Source organism: Ambystoma mexicanum, chromosome 10, assembly GCF_040938575.1.
Source record: "Ambystoma mexicanum isolate Mex_15411 chromosome 10, UKY_AmexF1_1, whole genome shotgun sequence".
Classification (NCBI taxonomy): domain Eukaryota; kingdom Metazoa; phylum Chordata; class Amphibia; order Caudata; family Ambystomatidae; genus Ambystoma; species Ambystoma mexicanum.
Window position 1 is genome coordinate 1,564,073,239 of NC_090932.1, and position 21,825 is coordinate 1,564,095,063.

Genomic DNA, 21,825 nt, shown 5'->3' on the forward strand with positions numbered 1-21,825 from the left:
CATGAATGGGACAGACCTGCTTAAAAAGGCGAGGGTTTTGGGACTACAGGCATAGTCGACCACTGGGAGAAGCACCCGTGCCAGTTGAAGCCCTGTTGCTGTGCTAAACTCGTTTTCCTCAACAGAGAAGCTCTGGACAGAACAACTTCTCCCCTTGGGTTAGTGGGACCAACTAACCCAGAGACTAACTCCACTGGACCACCATCCACGACTTGCTGTGCCTCTCCATTGCTTCGGAAGCCCAATGCCAGGGGTCGAGTGTCCGTAGTCGAGTGCAATGTCTGCCGTGCAACGAATCCGGCTAGAACCTCCAGGACATTCCTAAGAACCCTCCGGAAGCAGGACTTCCAGATCCACAGGCATCTCACCAGAGTGCAGGACTGAGGGAGCAAAGAGTTCAACCGGTGTCCAACATCTGCAACAGCGCTGTTTGCAAAGCACTGAAACCGCAAAGTGCTGATGAACCGAAAAGAGCCCATAGCTGCCAACGACCTCCCAAGTACTGCCGCCGGAGGCCACCAAACGTCCTCTCTCTTGTCCCCACGACTGAGGCTGAAGATCAAGGTTCTGCACTGCTGTGGCAAGACAGAATCCAGCTGGACCACTCTTCTTCAAACCAGAGGTACTGTTTAGGATTGAGGTACTTACCTTATTGCCTTTTTAGCTGTGCTCTTCTCAGTTGGGAATTGCATTGGCTTACCTTTTAGAGTTGATTCCAACTCTCTTTTCACAGGCTTAACAGCTTGTGGCCCTGCATGTGATTTTTCTAAAGACTCTAACTTTGTGCAAGACTTTGATCTAAGAAGTGCATCAGATCCATAAACTGTGTCCCAAATGACTTTGGCTGTCCTGGCTCCCTGAAGACTCTTCTAGTCCATTGACTTTGATATGGTTTGTCCCTCATAGTTGGTAGCTTGTTGTATGTATACTGTTGCTGCTGGGAAAGGCTCATCTAGATTTCAATGGAAGATTTTGTTGTCCCCACATATACTGAGAAACTGTCCAACCTTTTTCCTTCCCCGAACCTTTCCTGCAACCTCAGAATCTGCAAAGTATACTAGTGAGATATATAAATGCCATTACAATCCTTGTGATTGAAGTCACCTCAGTGTGTGGGCATTGTGTAACAAGCATATCCAAAGATTATCCACTAACTTGTTTTGATTCTTGAAAGTAATTTTAAAGTATATTTACATTTTTACAACAAATTGCCTTTTTAAAGAATGCTTATTTATAAATTGATGTGAATTAAATAAATAACTATTTATAACTGAAACCTTGAGTGTAAGTGTTACTTGTATTTAAGGATTTTATTTGTTCAGCTCTACAGCTTACATGTACCCCTTTTGAGATAGGCCTGGCTGTTCAGTCACACTACCAACCTGTGTAGTACAGACCTATACCAATAGGCGGGTTACCCAAAACCAAGCAGGTAAGTGTTGCGTAGTCTCACACAGTGCGTGTGCATCAATTCTTACCCAACACTAACTTATGTTGAATATTGAAGAACCCAGCATAGCCCTTCACCATAAGACTGTACAACTTTGCGACGGAATTGCTCATCAGAAGAATTAACATCGAATGTGTTCTTATAATAACGCTGTTTCCAACCTTCTTCCCATAACCTAAACAAAGCAGCAAGAACACTGAAATATAAAGGTTTCTGTTCAAATGCACATTTGGTTTTGATTTTGCTGTACACACTTCTAAATTCCCCTTTGGCGCACTGTCACAATTAACTTTTACACCTCGTTATCCATGCTAAATGAAAGAAAAACACAATTCTATTGGTTTTCATTTTTATTGAATATTTGTTTATTAATAACAAAAAATATAGTTATATATAAAATGTGAGTGCATTGAAAGAATTTATCCCTTTTACATTTAAGCAAAGAATAGAGGACATACATTGGGTTCAAACCCCAATAAGAACAGGTCTGCAACCTTTGGATCACCAGATGTTTTAGACTTCAACTTCCAGAGCCCTAGCCAGCAAAGTCAATGAGAGAGATCCTAGGAGTCATAGACCAAAACACCTGGAGAGCCTTGGGTTGCAGGCCCCTGCCCCATAGGAAAATGGCAGGAGGTTTGGGCTGTTTCTGAACATCCCCAGACAGACAAGGCCAACTGTCCAAAGGTTGTTTTTAGATCTAGGGCATTAAAGATACGTTTCATAACTTAGTCTCACAATAGGTTGTATGGAAGGGACATGTAGAAAATGTCCTTGGTAATAAAGAAATAGATAACCTTGGATCCATTGATGAACATAGGATACTTTGCCTATCAATGTAGATATAGATGTTAAAGGATCCCATATTGCTGCTGTCTCATATAGGTGTGGGGACTGGGAAGATCATGTACTGGGATAGTTGGCACATGACAAAGGGGCATGATACCAATAAACAAAGCTGCAGCTAGAATTAGCTTTAATTATGCTTCCCAGAGCCTTCGGCCATATAAAGGAGTCTGCTGGAATAACTGCATAGCCGCAGTTGGGTCCCAGGTACTGATTCTATTTTCAAATAAAGGAGAGGTTATGGACCCACTTCAACATTCCATTCACTCTATTCAATCTTCCCGTTTCGGACCATTGGTAAACTCCTCTGTGATACGCATTATAAGGGCACCGGGTGTCTATGAGGTCAGGGGGACTCAGGATGTTCAACACTATTATAAAAAAAAGGTGTTATTTCACAATACCCAGACACCAACAGTGTGAAGATGTGATACCGGAGACTGCCACCCGTTTGATGGGAACTATTAGAGAAGGTGTGGGTATGGTCCCCTAAAGATGTTTATACGTGCTTGGAAGAAACCAGGGAGCCCATTTAATCTGGAGCCAACCAGAGGGTACCAGCTAGGCATGGAGACACAGATTAATACCAACTCTAAGGTAGTCATGAGAACAACTACGCGAGCAATTCAGTTGCAAGGATAGGAACCAGATCTCCATAACTCAATGAATAGCTGTTCTTCTAATGACTGCTCTTTAATATGCGCATTTTTTTTTGTTTGAATACATGGCAACAAAATGGTTTTCTCCCGGGTTTAATTTAACAGATCCCCAGTGCCCCAGCCGGCTGAATGACCAGCATGTAAACCCTACTTTACATTTCCAAATAAACATTCTATACATAAGTGTCCTTAAAATAAAGGATTGACGGGCCAGCTTTTAACACAGCAATGCATATAGATCGATTTTCATAGTATACCCACACATTCGGACAAGGCTCATGCGCGTCAGGTTTGGACTGTTGATAGTCTATGTGCTACAGGGCTTGAACAAAGGGAGACACGTGTAGAATGGAGGCAGCATTTCCCTCGACACAGAGGGTGACCTGGTTCTCATAGGGTACTTCCAAGGAAGAGGAGGGACAGGCCACAGACCTATAGGACCTAAATCCAGCATGCAAGAATTGGGTATAGCCTACACTCGCATTGGTGCTAGACACATGGATAAGAGGCTGGGGCTAGAATGTACATTTAGTTAACAGCCATGAAAGGTCAGTCGGTGCAAATACATGTTTTACCTTTCCAGACCTTTATCTGTATAGTGCCTTTCCCTGTGTCTGGCCTGGACATGGGAGACAAGGCATAGGGACCTCAACATACCATGGAGCATCCATACATAAATGGGGACTATATTATGAGATACAGCAGCAATTTACAGAGAGGGTTCTCCAACACAAATTCTGGGGATGGGGAACATCAGCCCGTTCAAAGGTATTTGCACAGGCATATTCGCTTTCTAAAATCCCTCATCTGCAGGATGATCATTTATGGCCACTTGCATGTGCATTGAGAACATACAAGTGGACACAAACATTCAATCGGTACTATTTAGCAGTCTGAGTCACAATTTAACTGGAGAGAACTGAATCTCAGGTTCAGCAAGTCTTGAGGTAACCGTGAACAAGGAGCACAAACCTGGATTAAAGGGGATGTTTGTGGAAGGGATTGACAGCGGCATGAAGTTACACAAAATAACTGCTCTGCAGGTGCTTGTAGTAGCTTCAATGTAATCATACAGTGACACCAATTGTGTAGAGCATACTTTGAAATGTGTTAAAAATCCAACAAATTTTGCTAGGTAACAACCGGTGGGAGGGGAGGGGAGGGACCGCCCCTCAACAAAGCCTTTTAGGAAAGGGCAAATGAGAAGCATGTCTTATTTCTAGCGGGCCCAGTGTGAGCAAGGCCCACTGGGAGTGCCCACCAGAAATGGATGTCAGGGAGGCATGCTCTATCTTGCAGACTCCACCAGTAAGGAGGGTTTCGTTGAATGTAGTAGAGCAAACAAGGTCAGTGCCAGCTAGACTACAGGCAAAACAAACCAACACTCAGAGCCAACCCTTGCCAAGTAAGAATTTGGTAAAAATGTCCTAGTTACACATCAACCCACCAGGATCAACCGTCCTTCAAACCCGGTTTCTGACAATGGCAATGTTGAACCCCAATCTTGCCACACTGAGCATGCACAGAGCAATTATTGGACAAGTATGCTGTGTTTAGTCACAGACCTTAGTGGTCTTCTAACTGTGCTCAAGCCACTTCTAGTACTAAGGAATGACAGCAGAAAGTGTTTGTGCCCACTGCATGTTTTACAAAGTGTAAAAGTCTTAAAACATAGGCCCTACTCCCTTCCTTAACTTTTATTTTGTCCCACCCCTCTTCAATTGTGCAATGTAAACATTCCAAGTGCACGTTCTTAAAAACCATATAAATTACTTTTGCCAGCTCATTGGTGTGTAAGCTCAAAGTGACAAACTCACAGCACAGTCACGGGCGAGGGGAAGTCAGAACTAGAAATGAGAAAACCTTGTTTGCCAATGGACCCTCCTCACTTCCAACTCATGCCCTAGAACAAAAACAAAATGACCACTTTTGTATGTCCGGTCCAAGTTAGAATATGCCCAAATTAAACTAATTTGAACACTTCGTAGGGTGCTATACATGAGAAAATGTAGGGCATTAATCTAATTATCTCAGTCATTTCCTGCAAAATCACCAAAAGAGAAAAGAAACTCTGCAGCCTTATTGGCACAAAGAACTAGTGAAAAATAAGGTGACAAACGGAACAACCCCCTTTATGAATAAGTACCTGGATGGAGGGACCTGTAATGGTCACAGAGACAGAGCTTAACTCCCAACAATACGATGAATGGCAAAAAGATCCACTGTATTATACTGGCACGAACGCAAGCAGAAAGGTCATGGCTGTGAAGCATGAACGAGCAAAGACCACCACCAGACGTCAATATCCAGGATTATAGGCCACAGTCCGAGTACCTAAAGTCTCCAAAGCAAAGCACCTGTGCGTAACTGATGCTGTAACACACACACACACACACACACACACACACGCACCCCCTCCCTTTATGCTTGCTGCTCTTGCTTACAAAAAGCTTCACAAATGTGGACAGGTACTTGCACACCGAGTCGTGTATAAATATTTAAGTCTACTTCTGAACAGCTCTCTCAAAAATAAACCATGTGTAAAAATATAAAAGTGCGTATGAACCCTGGCACCATCCCTCCTATGCGATTATAAATAGGTCAACTGTACAGGTCCCATCTGAGGGTCTATGTATGAATAGGTTCACCTACAGAACCCGCGGCACGGACAATGATGCGCAACCTCTCGAAGAGCGAGCTACCTCTTGCACGCAGACCTGCAGGAGCGCAGTCATTGCCCCACATGGAAACGTACATCGCAAGAGCAGATAAACCCTGCTTGCTCTTTGTGTACACTATTGCAGTTCAGCCCTTAAATGATCCAATCACACTGAGCAACCCAGTCTTGAGCATCACCAAATGTTTGAAACCGCACCCGCGCTCCCCCTCTATTACAGACCACAGCACAGTCATTTCCTTGAATACCTTGGTTTAGGAATGTGTACACACTTGCTGGTCTTTTGCAGAGACCGCCCCCCATGTATAGGAAAAACCTGGTAATGTGTTACCCCTTGTACACTAGCCATTCACTCATTTCCACACAAACAATTTGAGATGCACCACAGATTCCCTCCAGTCTCCCAATGTAGCCTAAAGCATACGCAATCGTAATAAGGATTGAAGAGGACCCACTTTCATGTGGATATCAAGGGTCAGTGTAATAGACTTCCAGATCTGTTGATGTGCCCAAGACGTGGCGTCTATTATGGCCATGTGGAAATGCCTGCTGGCCAGTGTATGAGTTGAGTGGAAGTTCATCTTGTGCTCCTGTTCAACACACTGCAGCAGTCCTGAGAAGAACAGCCAGCTGTCATGCCAGGGCTGCCAATGGCTGCAGTGAAGATGGGCAGCACATAAATCAGGAGGGTCAGCTGTCCACATAGATAAATAGAATGTCCTCGTCGGTCCCATAGCTGCGCCAGGCCTCCTCAAAGTTGTTCATGCTGGTACGGCACATTCCTGAAATATGGACCAGAAGAAAGTTAAGGAATAGCATGAATGTTCCACAAGGGCTACCTTTAAAGACATACTACCCACAGTCCTCAAAAGGAAGGCAATGGACCTTTTTTTCCAGGTACGCCTTCACATTTGTTATTTTTAGTAAGCTTTGCTCAGCATTTCAAGAGCTCCCCCTTGTAAAAGGAAGTCGTGGTGCTTAAAAACTTGCTGTATAAAAAGCCCTTTAGTAAACATATCGTGCTATAAGGCGGAGGGATACTAATGGGTGGTGCAGTGGTCAAGAGTGCACATAATAGGGATGACCCTAACAAGCCTACCAACTTCTCGTTCTCTCAAAAACCATTTGTGTGGCACGTACCCCTCCGCTGTGCTCCAACAACTCATTGGTCCTTCATGGCTTATGCTACATGGAAAGCACTTAGTTGCTATGAAGAGCTGCCCCTGAATTCTAATAGAAATGCCCCCTATAGAGCAATACAAACAAGGGATTCTACATTTGATAAATGGTTACTATGCCCTTTATAGTAGTTGATGTTATGAAGTCCTGTGTATATTGTTTTTAAAGGGCAGGTCTGGTGAAAAGTCGTCATTTCGCTGCACCCCTCTACTGCTCTCTCAATCCCTTCTGTGTCCCTCCAAACAATCTGATTCCTCTCCCCTGCCTGAACCCATCTTTTCCTCTCCTCCCACCTGTCTCTGCAAGCTGAGCTGAGTGCTGGCTACCCGTGCGCCACCCCACAGTACACCGCATGAGGGAAGGACTGCAGTGTCTGCGTTAAGCAAAGAGTGGCTGTGCTCCAGATAATCAGAGCTTTGTGGTTCTTTATGGATTGCCATGGCAAACAAACCCGCAATTCATATATATTTTGCAACTATTGGCCCTATGTCACTGTTTTGTCGAATGGGACGGGTTTCAAGAAGCCAGTTAGTCTGACTTTGCTTTCCAAATCGTCTCTGGTGTACTGTCTCTGATGAAGGTTTAGTTAATTTTAATGGGTTTTCTCTGTATTGGCAGGTGCAGGTTTTGTCTGACACCGAAAGGCTTGGTTTCATGATACTTGTGGAGAGATTTTGCTGTCTGCGATTTAAAGGAGAGGTACAGACGTTAAGCAGACACCGCTGCTGCAACTAAATAACAGCGGGCATATACCTTGATGCCTTGCCTAGCACTGATGAATGTGGCTCATCCACCTTGTTCCACAGAAACCGGTCGGCTATAGAACGACTAGATCTAGTACACAGTGCTTTCCGCACAGGTCCACATCGTTCTGAAAAAGGATCTCTAGACTAAGCACCTAGGGGTCCTTTCTGGTTTAGGTGAATAACCTCCAGGGAGAAATCCACTGAAGAAATCTCTTCCTTGTTTTTAGACAAAACCTGCACCTGCCAATACAGAGAAAACCCATTAAAATTAACTAAACCTTCATCTGGATGGCAGAAAGCACATGCAAAAACCAAGGTGGTTGAGTATGTGTTTTTTAGCACAACACAGTGCACCAGAGACGATTTGGAAAGCAAAGTCAGACCAACTGGCTTCTTGAAACGCGTCCAATTCGACAAAACTGTGTTTTCTTTAGTGCGACAACGATTCTGGGCAACACACAGTTGGAATTCCCACAAACAGTCCCTTTGTTTTGTTTGGCCCTATGTCACCAACATGAATGAAGGTGCTTACAGAAAGACTGGACCAGAAAAGCTTCTCCAGAAGTATATCGTCACTTTAAAAGTTTTAAAGTAGGGTATCCCTCCACATGCTTAGCCCTGCCCACTAGCAATTCATCAGTACCAACAGCTCAGTATATACTTAGAGGGGATGGCACTGCGAAGGAGGGAAGAGCAAGGAACAGTACAACAGTACACACAATGAGGCCCTCCTACAGCCTGAGGCCCCCCCCCACAGCCCTCCTTCCCTGCGATTCCATTCCAACAACCCAAAGCTAGAGTAGCTGAAACAGTTCAATGCCACACCCACAGATCTCCCCTCTTTGCTGAATAGATTTGGCTCCTTTGTGGGGGATGAGGGAAGATGGGGTCCATCTCCCAAAGCTCATTCCCTCCCCATCACACCTCTCAATGAAGGGCTTTGCAGCGTATACTCCCACACCACCCCCCTCACTACCATCTCAATGGACGGGGGAGGTCCTCTACCCATGCTCCACACCTCCTGCTCCTCCCAACCCTCAGAAGCAACACACACGCACCAATTCCTATCGAGCCCACCCCCATCCTCTCCTTATCCCCTCGTCCACGCTGCCCCGCTTCTTCCTCCGCCTCACGTTGCACACAGTCAAAGAAAGCAGGCCATGCTTTCTACGATTAGGAGTTTGGGGGGCAGATGTATCGGCGGGTAGGCCTATCGGCTACTCCCATTCGAAAATGGGTTAAATGAATCAATGTTCGTGCTGGCTCAGAATCTGATGGTACAGTCCGGACAGGTGAGATGGAGACAGCATGACCATCATGGGTCAAGTGAAAAGGTTGCATACTAATGCAGCCACACGTTTAATCTTTCCTAAAAGATACGTCAAGAGAATAATGGTTACAAAAAGCAGGAGTGGCCCAGATACCGGACCTTCATATGTCTGCTAAGGAAACAGTTCTCGGAAAGACCAGCAATGCTGCTTTATCTCTGGTGTAACGAGCAGGACGTCTGAGCAGAACTTGAACTAGAAGATTTTAAACGTCATAAGTCATGGAAAAACAAGAAACTATATTGCAATCATAGCTTTGGCAGCTGTATTGTACTAGGACTGTGCAACAAAGTTTCTGAAAGGCATGGTCCTGTCCAATCAAAATCTAAGAACTCCCAACATATAGATACATAAAGGAAACAACTAGATTGAATTAAGTCTTCTCAGGTGAACAAAACTGGAGCCTTGGCTGAATGACTGGAATGACAATCTCATGGTTAAAATGAAATTCAGTGAAACCTTCCAGAGTGAAAATAGAAATAATTTAAAAATAGAGGCTATGGCTCTTTGGCCAGATGAATGCGAGCGTTACAAGCTTAATCATCTAATATCTGGCGGACAAATGTACCAAAAACCAAACTAACAGACCAACGAGTTCAACACAGGCGCACATACTAACCATTACAAGATACAAACTACAGAAAGCAAGCTTCCCTGTAGTAGCGGCCAAACTTAGGAACACACTAGCACTCAATAAAAGCTGAACCATCATTCTGGACCTTTAGAAAAAGCCCGAAAACATGGCTTTTCGCACACGAGCGGTAGGTAATTTGTGTTGCCTCTCATCCAAAATGAATTCTCAACCTGACGAAATCTCCTTGCCTCCTTACCTTGCTCTGCATAACTTTTCTAATCCACCTCACCTATACCTCTATTATGTACTTACAACGTAACTGCATGTAGTATTGATGAAACTGTATGTAATCTCTGTATGCATCTAATCTTCGTTAGTTTAACTTCATCGATTACGTCAAGAATTGTACCCAGATGCCGAAGGGTTAGGTGTGCTAAACCAATGTATAAATAAATACATATGTAACAGTAACTAGGAAAGCAGTTTTCCAAGTCGCAAGAAACCAGGGATACATGTGGTTTTACCAAAGGCCACTGCTGAATTCCGGGTTTCCTGGGCTTGGCTGTAGCTATGCTGAAAAAAACTCCCTCTCCTGCATGTTGTGCAGGGGACACCCAGTTAACCCAGTCTCCAACAAGAACCAGCCACCTTCCCTCCAGTTTCTCTGCACATTCCCCAGAATCCCCACACACCACCTGCGACCCCCCCCCCCCTGCCTCGGACCTCAGCCTTGTCCCCTTCCGTACCCTTCAGGCCCTGCTGCCAGTGCTTCCTGTATGCACGATGAGCAGTTAGGGAAAGGTGGCCTTTTGGGATATGTAATTTGGAGAAAGTGGGCTGACTCGGAAACAATGGTTCAAAATATTTTTGCAGAATAGAAACCAAAACAACATTTAGATGCCATTAAATAGAAAGGTAATGGTTGGAGGTTTGGATCAAAATCCCTGTATTGGGGATAAGTGGGATTTGGCTATGACCCAAGGAAGTCTGTCACTGGCCTCTGGGAAGTGTTCTAAGTCCACTGAAACCTCCCAGTTCCGGGAGCTTTTCTAGATGCATGATATGGAATCCCTGGGTATGCATATGCTAGTTTTTCATAAACCAGATGCCCAAGATCAGAGTTAGGTTAGATGTTCATTTATATGCCAAATCACCTTCACGTGCAAGACCCCCGGCACTTTCTGCTTGACTTGTTAATTCTTTTTCTATGTTCCTGAGTGAGTGGGAAGCTTTTCCCCCACTCACCTCTTCTTACTCTTTTTGACTCTCCATACATTTTTGAATCTATACTTTCCTATAACTTTTTGGGCATCTACATTGTATTATTGCAGCACATAGCACTTTCTGTGCAGTGTTGCTGGGTTGCCCCTTGGGCTTTCCTTTTTATTTTCTCTCGACTTACTTTGCAGAACACATGTTCTGATGGGTAGAGGGATTTTTATCCCCTCTACATTTTATATTGCGAGACCAGCACACCAAACCTTAAGAGGAGCTAGTTAACTTGTGTGATTTTTTTTTAACTTGCAGGTGGCCATTACAGCTTCTTTCTTTTTTTAACCATTTTTAGTGTGCTTGTCCTGTCTTGGTCCTTCTGCTGTCCTGGGTGGGGGAGGTCCTGGCTGTACCCTTTGTGTAGCCCGCCAATGCTCCAGAGTGTCTGAAGGCAGGAAGTGAGGGAGGAGCCCGCAACTCCACTCACATTTGTCTTCTGGTATGCCTGAGAGAATCCAGTCCCCACTGGGGTGTTGGCGGCCCCGATTGGAAAGCCACCCACCCCTTTCTGTAAGCTGCAATGAGAGTTTTCAGAGAATGTGTGTGGTTTCTTGCATAAATGGTCTGGATCTGGAAGCTGAAGATGAGTCGACACTGGAGATAAATACGATGAAGAAGAGAAGACTGCTGTAGCTACTTCCGGAGATGCCTGCTGTGCAACCACTGCCTGTGCCGACCCCTTCTTTGATGCGACAGAGACCTGAAGAGGACGACTCCGACCCATAGACTGATGGCACCAATCAGTCTTAAGAAGGCTTAAGTCTGAAGAAGACCTGCATTTTATCCATCCAATGACAAGCTGTGACGTTCCAGGGCTGAAAACTGCCACTACCCTGGGACCGCGAGCCTGAGTGCTGTGTAATGTCTTCCGAAGAACTAATCTCGCTGAAACTCTGGTGGACTCCTGCTGGACCTTCAGAGACACGGTTCCACTCCTTGAAGTCCCTTCACCAGATTGCTGGACCAAGATAGCGAGGCAAATCTGACCTTCACCTGGCACCTTGAAAACGGCACCAAAAATCACAGATCCGCGAGAAGCACTGAATAATCCTTTGTTTGAAGACTTTTCTGTCGACTGGTGCTGCAAGTTCCTATCCAGTGTCCGTTCTTTCGTCCAAGAATCCAGAAACCAGGTCCTCTGCTGCTGCATCATGAAGGTGTCCGTCTCCAAGCTCTTTTTCACTGCTGAGGTACTGTGCGTCTTAGGATAATACTTACCTAAAGTCTCTGTCGCTCCTTGTTAGGAAATATTTCGTAATTGTAGGTAATTTTCCTTCCATGTGGCAACCCCTAAACTTTTTGCTGTTGTTTTTCACCTTGTTCTCGACTTTGCCAGAGAAGTGCAGCCTTCTGCCGCACTCCTCTGGGCTTTCGCTCCATTCTTACGGGGAAACTGACATGCCCTTAAGACAGTCAGTACCGGGAAACGCTGTTTCCGTAGTTTCTTTTATCATGTTGCGGCTTTCGTGCAACATGACACAAGAGGGCACTGTAAGCTAAGTTACTGCTCTCTTGGGTCTCTAGCCTTCTACAGGCCCTAGATACTCTTTCAGGATTGTAACTGATCGTTGCAAGTGATTCACGGACGGGAATGGTGGCAGCGATCGTTTGAGTTTTGAGCTCCTTTTGGCGTTTTAAGCGCGTTTCTCGCGCTTAGCCCAAAATGGTGGCCTGGCTCCCAAAATGGCCAGACCACGAGGCTCCTTTGTCCTGTCCGCTGACCGTCTTGCTCCCTTCACCTTCCCCAGGTCGAGCCAACCCGGGGCCTTCCTTATTTGGGCATGTACTTTCCCGCGAAACACGGATGCTTTCGCGGGCTTCTACATGCCTGGTGTGTGCCTCCAGGATGTGGGCTGGGATGTCTGGTCCCAATACACATCCTGGGTGCCAGAGAGTCTAGGGTGGTGTGAATGCCTGGGACCACCGTGGTCCGTGATAGGTCCACGAATGGTGCGAGTGTTGATGAGCGGATCTCCCATTGGGTCCCCTCCGTTTTGGCGCCAAGGGAACCGTGGATAAGAGGGGGCTGGAAACGCCACTACCATGTCGATCTCCTGAGTTCTCACGAACGAAGGAATACAGGAGCCAAGTATCCTGCAACCAAGAGGCTGAACTGAGGAATCGCTGGTGACCAGCTGAAGGACTGCTCCTCTGCACTGCTGTCGCCTTGTGAAACCCTTTTCACCTTTGATCGAACCAGAAGGCCTGTACTGGTACTTCGACCCTTGGAATAGCGGGGACAGCTATTCTCGGCATCTTCACCATCTCCTGCTAGTAAACCTTCGGAAGCGTCTCTGGGCCATCCAGCAGACTGACCAGCCTACACAGGAGTCTTGCTCTGTAACCGCCGCCAGGTTGTGTAGTATTTAGAGTCCTTGTCACTCTCACACGATTCGTACACTTGGCGTTCCCAGGTCTGAAGTGAGTAGTGTACATTTGGCTCAGATACACACAGCCGCTCCGTTGCCCTGCTGTGGTAACAAACTGTGCGGGTTCCTTCGTTTGGGACGTCTTTTACTCAACTCTGCTGCTGCAGACTCAACACGATGACGAGACGTCCCCTGCTCTTCTGAACCTTTCAGCGACTGAAACTGACGCGGAGAAGCCTGGGTCTGCTTGCATCGGGGACCGGTGAGTAGCATAGCTAGGAACTGGTCGCCCTCCTGCAGGAGCCCATAGCTTTTCCCCGCTGTGTCAAAACAGCACGCCTTTCCGTACTCACCCTCTGCTTCTGCCCACAGTGGAGGCTGCGCTTGAGTCGCGGAACACTGTTCTTCTTCATTTGTGCACTAAACTGAACTGCCTGATTTCCCTCGAAGAGACTCCCCTTCTGCCCGTTGGCACCAGCGTGTGCAGGTACTTTTGAGCACAAGGCTCCACTCTTCGTAGGGCTCGGACTTCCTTTTAGTTAGGTGCCTCTGAAGGCGGACTGGGTCTAAGCATTATTTCGCACTGCCTGTTTTCCTTCCCTTTTAGGTGGACTACACATTTCGTGCATCTAACGCTTGAGACTTGTTTGTATTTGTATATATGGTATATTGGTATGGTATGTGTTGGTTTACTAGAGTTGTATTGTGATTTCTCGCTATGGTCATTGTTTTAAAGGCCTTGGAATAAATGTGTATATATTTTTAATATAACACCTGTTTGGAGTAATTTGTAAGTGTCCTTGCTTTGTGTGCTCATTGCGGGCTTTCAGTCACCCTCACCCCTCTTGAGACCTAGTCTTGACCGCCGCGATCGCTACCCTGATTGGTCTGGCTTGTCCAGAGGTTACCCTGTTCCAAGTAATTAGGTTGGCCTTCTGAACTTCTGCGCCGCCAGGACAGAGTTCAGAAATCCGTCTTAACACTCCTGTGTGGCCATGGTGGGGATTCATGTAGCTGATGGGCCTGGGCGAACGGTATGGGCGAACTAATGCTGGAACGCATCTAGGGAGCCTTCTACGACGTCCCTGACCACTTCAACTAACTCTTAATACTTACTTGTTGACAAGAAAGCCTCTGGAGCTCCGATTTTCATACATTTCTGCCTTATTCAGATCTGCCTACAGCTGGCTCCTGGACCACCCGTGTCCCCCTTCTGCCTCTGAGAACACTTATGCTCTGGAATAGGGAAGGGCCCAAAGTACAAGGCCTCTGCACAGAAATTATAACAAGTGACTTACTTGCTAGGTGTTGGTGTGTAACCTTGATGCCTGAAACAGAATAAGTTACAAAGTGTTACAAAGTTATTACTTACCATTGAGCTGCTTCCTGCCCCTCTGAAAAGTATACAAAGTGATTTACTTGCCTGTGAATTGTGTTCCACCCTTCTAAAAAGTAACATTGGTGTGCCTACATCTTCCCGAAAGAGAATAAGTGTAAGGGTTTACTACCAATAGGGTTTTACGTAAATAGCTTACTGCCATTTATACTGCCCTCCTAAATTCCACTATTCTGAAAAGTAATGTTGGTGTTACTATATTATTCTAGAAACCGAACAAGCAACATAGTGTAATACTAATAAGGTCTGCTTACCTTGAATTGCCTTGAGTCATTCTAAAAGTCTGAATACCTTACTGTCATTCTAAATGTGCATCACTAGGTTGTACTTGAACTGCATACGCTATTCTAAGTGTAGTTTATGCTTCGGTTTACTGTCCATAAGCATTGTGTTGGTTTTTATATTGCGTTTATGATCTATAATAGTACTTACTTTTCTGAACAATTCTCTTTGCCTGCGTATATAAAATAAGCCTCTATTTTTAACCATACATCAGTGTATCACAGTTTCTTTGGATCATATGTATGCTACAAGTTCCTTGCACCTTCCTACAGTCCTCTCTCCACCTCCCAAGATAAGTCTGACTGCTCTGAGCACACTACAAAAATAAGTAGTACAGGTCTATACTAAGAGCTGTAGTTTACTGTATTGTCTAAGGTATAGTTTGAAGGCAATGATTTGCCAGCCGCGAGACGTCCTGAACTTCTGCAGTGTTCAATGAATGAGAGTAATTGGGGACTTGATGGTATCCGGACTGTGTCCCAATAAGTCTACCTGTGGCAATCGGGAATCCCCATTTAGCAAATACTGGGAGAATGCAAAAGGTATCTACTTTTGAATTATTTTTCCAACTCGCGATGTGAGATTAAGACACTGCTGCCACAACTGTGTGTTGAGAAGTCAAGAAAGTGAGAATTGGTCCAACAGATTTGTTTTATATAACACTTACCTGGTGTTGCATACACTGATCAACCAGATGTTTTAGCAAAAGAATCTTGCCGAGAACTCTGCTGCTGCACTGCATGTGCGGTCTGTGTGGGCTCACCTCGCGTGGGAGCATACAATGTTAAATGGATGCTCTGTTGTAAGGGTTACTTAGGATGTTTTGTGCGGAGGGACACACACTGTGCATGGGTACGGGTGCCCTCCGGAGGTAGCAGGGTCTCCAGCTGTAGATGCCAAGAGACTGCTGTGCTCTGGGAGGTTTGCGGGGTTACCACTCTGTAGTGGGCAAGAGCTGCTTTTTATCCACACTGCATTCTCTCGCTCACCAGTGCTCCCTCTTTCACACCGAGTGCATTGTCAGTAGGCAAGAGCAACAATGCTGTACACTCTCCAAGTGTGGTCTACATAACTGAGGTGAGCCTGCTTGCCTGGATTTGTCACAAAGTGCAAGAGCAAGTTGTCAGAAGCGTGTTCAATTTGCTCTTGCTCAGTCCGTGTGGGTCTGTGGGCACAGTTGTATTGCCCGAGTGTCTCCCTCTATCTTTCAGTGGGTGAGAACTGTGTTGGGAGGTGTGCAGCCTCCATCCGTGGGCGAGAGGTACCTTGTGTGGTGAACTCTCTATGTACTATATATAGATCATACATTACTTACTGTAATCATATTTCTGATGCTTGTATCTGCTTAGATTCAGATTCTGAACATATGCTGACATCTCGTGGTAGGTGCAGAGTATTGCATTCTGTTTTTGAGTTTCGAACAGGGATGTCGAATGGCCGTGCTTGTAATACCATCCCTGTGTGAGGTGTATTGTACCCCTGGTCCATCACGCGTTGAGGTCCCGCTGATTGTTTTGTTTCTGACAAGAGGGAGCAAGAAGTGCTGCATGAGTCCAGAAGATCAAGACGTAGTAAGATGTCTATGTACCAACTCCAAGAGGAGAGGAAGGGCGGGCACATGTGAATCTAAGCAGATACAAGCATCAGAAATACGATTACGATAAGTAATGTATACCTTCTGAGGCTTGTGGATCTGCTTAGAATCCCATGCTGTGCATAGACTAGCGAGCACTACCAGGAGATGGTGGTCAGATGTTAGAAGGTACAGCGGCAAAGAGATGTCTTCACACCACCTGACCCAACTATCACTCTTAGAATGTGCTTCAAAGCAGTAATGCTGTGTAAAAGAGTGAATAGAACTGCACGTAGCTGCTTTGCACACGGCATCTAAAGGTACATTTGCAATGAGTGCTAAAGTAGATAAGATAAGGAATACGTGGGAGGGCACAATCCATTTGAAGCATTTAACAATCCATTTAGAAATAGCCGACTTTGAGACAGGATCCCCTTCTCTTCCAGTGGCTACGGAAGTTCTATGGTCTGATGGACATGGAACTTGGAGATGAATTTTGGAGAGAAGCGTGGTTGTGTGCGTAAAACCACTCTCCTTAGGAAAGGTGACAAGTGTATCTTGAACAGAGAGCTTGCAGTTCATTCACCCTCCTAACAGATGTAATGGCAAGAGAAAAGTAGTCATATAAAAAAAGAGACAACCAAGGCATTGGCTCAAAAGAAGGGCCCATAAGTTTAGTAAGGACTATATTCAAGTCCCATCTGGTAGTTGGATTTGAAATTGGAGGGTGTAATCGTTTGACCCTTTCCATAAAGTCTTTAATGACAGGGACTTTCCACCACAAGACTATTTTGAGAGGTGGTGTAAGCAGAAAGAGCAGCAAGATGCATTGTCGTTTACGTGCATCTTTAAGAATGTCCATACATCTTTGAGGCAGATTTAAATGCCCAAAATCTATGAATTCAGGAGCAAAGTACAGTATGAGGACATGGATGCAGTGTTGATACCCATTCTTGGGACAGCATGTTGAACAGGCATGGAAGTTTGACTAGAGGACAAAGAGGCATCCTCATTAGGTGCGAGAACCAACACCCAAAAAGTGTGCAAGAAAGTGGTCCTATGGACCATTTGGCAGAATCCAGCCAGTAAAAAATAAATAAATAAAATCCCCAAAATACTGAACATGAGGAGCAGCGGTGTCCCCCAGTCCCCATTTTCGGTATTCTGCGTTGCGGGGTTGGGTTGTCCCCCCCGTTTCTTGACATTGGAAGCGGGGGACCCAAAAAGAAAAATATCAAAAAAGAAAAAGGGACCTTGCAGAGTCAGATCCGAGCCGCGTTAGAGGAACAGAACTGATGCCGCAGGGCTACAGGAGAAGCAGCGGCAGCCAGCGAAAATATAAGTAGGGTGGGGGGGGGGGGTATGTTTGGTCTACGGGCAATTTTGATTGTTTTGCCAAAGTAAAAACTGTTTTGCAGCAAAACAGACTAGGGTTAATTCCGCTGTGATTGTTTCTACTCCGACAAAACAACCCAAATCCAGAGAACCAGGTCTGCTGGGCCCACATTGGAGCCATTAGGAGAAGTTTGACTTGTTCCTGGTGCATCTTGTGGACTGTCCTGTTGAGGAGAGGAATTGGGGGACTGGGGGGGGGGGGGCTGAGCGTAAGCAAATTTCCCTGACCAATATAGACTGTACAGTAAAGAAGAGACATTTTTCGCTTCTCTGTTACTGCCGGAGTACAAACAGCGGCCAATACTAAATGGCTGCAAATCGTCAGGTGGGAACTGATACAGCTGGCGAATGATACTGTACAGGGTTTCAACGCGATCAAGGTCGAACTGATAGCCATCCGGTTGATAACGTTGCAGAACCAGTATGAGATCGATCTGCTCACAACTATGGAAGGAAGCATTTGTAAAAGAAATAGGAGAATCCTACTGCACTTACGTGCCCCCAAACAATGCTGCTAACGGGTCTCTCCCAAAAATAGAGGAGGCACACACCCTCAGAGAACATATGCAGACGGAAGCAGAGATTCATAGGAGTGATTGGTTCAATGATTTGTTCTCATGGGCACTGTCATGGATGGGAGCAGTTGTGAAAATACTAGTGCCAGAAGTGGTGTTGGTGATCTTCTGCCCATGCCAGTTGGGACTTGGATGCTGTGCTAAAGCGATCCCTAATAGTGCGATTATGATGGTTTCAATTGGGGTAAGCAGAGCACCTCGCGGTACAAGAGATGGGCAGATACAAACTGATGACCTAAATAAGCCCTGCATGGTGACAATAGAGCAAATAATTCATCCCCCATTAACAGTTCTTATGGCCCCCCCCAAACCCTGAAAGCTAGGAAGAGCACCGGTTTGACCTAAAAGCAGATGGGGGCTGTGTAAAATATCTTACGTGCACCCCAGAGCAGTACACTCAAGCGGGAGAAGGTTTGCGCTCGGTATGGAGCGTGGGTACCTAATAAAGTAACGTGGAGCAATGAGGAGGCTGAGAAATTGCAAGGGAGTTTGTTAATATAGAATTGACGAAAGGGGAGAACGTTGGAAAGGTGGGGCAAAAGTCACAGGCCCCTCAGCGATTCAGGACGAGGCGATTGTAGCAAGAGATGCCATAGAGGAGCTAGAAGAATGGAAGGGGGAGGAGAGTACCTCATAGAAGCTGATTGTAGTACAAGTGTAGTGTACTCCAGTGTTAATATCACGTGTGTAATGAAGCTTCACCTTAGAAATTAGACGCCATCTTTAAATGGAGGCCTAGTGCCATTGTTATGTTAGTACGTTTATATCCGGTTCCAAAGGTTAGAAGGGCGTGCATGCGTCTTATGCTTGTAGCCCTGGCAGCTCTGCAGAAGGTTAATTTCTTGGACAAACATTTATTGCGTCTCATCAGTGGTGAATGCAACCAAGAAGGAATGTGCCCTGCAAGGCCAAGACACAGCCAGAATGGATCTTTGAAGAGCTATATCACAAGAAGGGGGGAAAGAGGGTGGAGCCTCTAGGCCTTCACCAGTCCAGATCCATAAGTTATAGCAGCCCGAGACCCGGAAAACAAACATTTCAGTACACTGATCAGCCCAATATTCGCGGCCATAAAACTGTACAGTGGCCAATTGATCAGGAAGATCAGAGAGCAGGGGTGGGCTTCCCCCACTACTGGTCCATGTTATTTGTGCTGCAAGGTGCCAGGGGAGAAGGTAACAGGTGTATGCAGTGGCTGGAAAAGTGGTGGAGGCACCGACGTGTCTGGGAAAGGAGCGGGAGTTCATGTAGTTCAGAGAAGTTATTGCGACCTCGAAAGTAGCCGTCTCACTCATGTCCTTGGCACCAGGTGCACTGCAGAGCTATGAAATAATGAATTGTGTAATTAAATTGTTAATTAGAGCTGTTGTATCGGATGACGAAAGAAGATCTCCACATGGAAGAAGACAGAAGATGGCGGGACCAATCGCCTGGCATCCCACATGAGGCAGGCGCTGCATGGCAGCAGAGTTCTTTGCTGGCACGGATTTTTATTTTATGAGAATAAACCTTGTTCTCCTTGCTAAAGGTGTGCTGGGCCTTTTTCCCCCCCAAGTGGGTTATATTTTTTCTGGGGCGGGCATTGAGGGGTTCCTCTACATACTTTTGGTGCTGAGGCTATGCCCAATGGAAGTACTTTGAACTGATAATGCGTGTCTCTCACTTTGAACCTTAGGATTCCAGTGCTCTGGTAACATTGAAATATGAAAGTATGCATGTCCAATGTTGGTATGTAACCCCCCCTTTTTGAAGATTGGGATTGCCTCTTTCAGTGTAGTCTTCCTGAATGTTTGTGGATTGACATATGTGTTTGCAGGACGTAGATCTAATACAGGGCGCATGGTTAAGTCATTTTTGGGTACAAGGAAGGAAGTACACTACTCTCGTTTACCTCTAGCTAGGGGACAAGTACTATGGCTCCTATCTGCAGTAATGTCTCGACCTCTGCTTGCAGGATGAGTTGATGTTCTTGCAACATGCTTCTGTTCTTTAGAGGATGGTAACAGGGTTTTAGCAGAAATTAGAGCACGTATCCGTCTGCGACGGTAGTCAGTACCCACTGATCTGTGGTCATCTCCTCCGACGTGTGGGTGAATGAGTATATTTGACCACCTAATGGAGATGCATAGGAGGGAACCTTGATGAGAAAGTCACTTGCTGGCAGGGCAGCCTCTACAGGCTGCACTCCTACCTCTACCCTTTCCTCAGCTGAAACCTCGCTGTTGTGAGGTTTGGTAGGTTGATGGTGTACCCTGGGGTGTGCACCAGGAAGAGTTGTCTGATGAAAACCCTGAATGGGTGGGTCTGGAGGAGGCTGGGGAACGAAAAACGACATGTGTTGAAAACTCTGCGTTGGAGAAGCAGCTTATTAGAAATTTGACTTAGAGTCTTAATCATGTCGTGCTGCTCCTTAACTGCCTCATCCACAACCTTGCCAAACAAGACTGAATCTTCAATGGGCTTGTTAATTAGGGTGGCCAGAGTTTCTGGTTCGAACCCAGAATTACGCAGCCAAGAGTGCCTTTTTAATAAAGGTCCCTGAGCAAGGATTTATGGGTAACCTGCCTACCCTCTTTAATGATGTTAAGTAGTTGGGACTTGGTTGGCTCTGGGATGTCAGTCAAGTTATTTTGGAGCAACCCCTACTGAACATCGCTGTAGCTTGCCAAAAGCGTAGTATTAGTGGCAATGCGTGCCGAGTAAGTGGCCGAAGCAGTGACCTTCTTGCCTAAAGGGTAAAGCTTTTTACATTCTTTGTCTGGAGGTGCCTCGTTATTGGAAAGTGGCCCTCCAGCATGTTTGGTATAACCAGCGAGTCGGGTGTTACATGGCCCCGGACATAGATGGTCATAGAGGGTCAGTTGGTACAGGTTGAAGCACCTTCTCCGCAATTGGGTTAACTGCCAATGTTAGGGAAGGTGCAATCCTTTTCTTAATAGCGTTTAAGAGGGGGGACTTGTTAACCGCCTTTTTCTCTTTTAGATGTGCGCTACAAAGTCAGGATCGGAGACAGTTTCCCCGAATCTGTATCTGAAAATACTCGGCTGGAAGAGACACGCAGTGAACGGAGCGGGGCACTCTGCGTCTCTAGGCCCGAAGCAGAGTGTCGCGGCGAAATACATCTCCTGAGGCGCAACCCCAGAAAGACCCCAGTGGGTGACCGCCAGTGAGTCTCGACAGATCCTGGCTGGTCAGACCGGCGGGTCCCCACAGCGGTGGCCCCACGACTCCTGCGCAGCTCACGGCAACCGGCGGAGCAGCAGCGGCCCAGATTTGACCGGAGACAGCCGGTCTCCGCACAGCCAGAAATCGACCGGCGAAGACAGACCAGTCCAGGTACGCGGCGCCGCCTGTGATAAGCGTGCCATCTCCGTGCTTGTTCAGCCCCTCCTGGGTCGCACCGCGCCCGCGTGGTGAACGCTGGCAGTGTGCCGTGGCGCGTAGTTCCAGAGAAGAATAGCACACCATCCAAATCCTGGGCAGATCGCACAGCGGTGACCACAG

At 46.2% G+C, this 21,825-nt stretch overlaps 1 protein-coding gene across 2 annotated transcripts in view; it reads right to left on the reverse strand.

The window, feature by feature from the left end:
• Window positions 1-1,782: 1,782 nt before the first annotated feature.
• Window positions 1,783-21,825, reverse strand: part of GUCD1 (guanylyl cyclase domain containing 1) — a 118,988-nt gene continuing 98,945 nt past the window's right edge. For both annotated transcript variants that reach the window (XM_069619865.1, XM_069619864.1), the window contains one exon: window positions 1,783-6,414. In XM_069619865.1, the coding sequence (XP_069475966.1) occupies window positions 6,384-6,414 (31 nt within the window). In that variant the 3' untranslated portion in view covers window positions 1,783-6,383. The remainder of the gene's footprint in view (window positions 6,415-21,825) is intronic.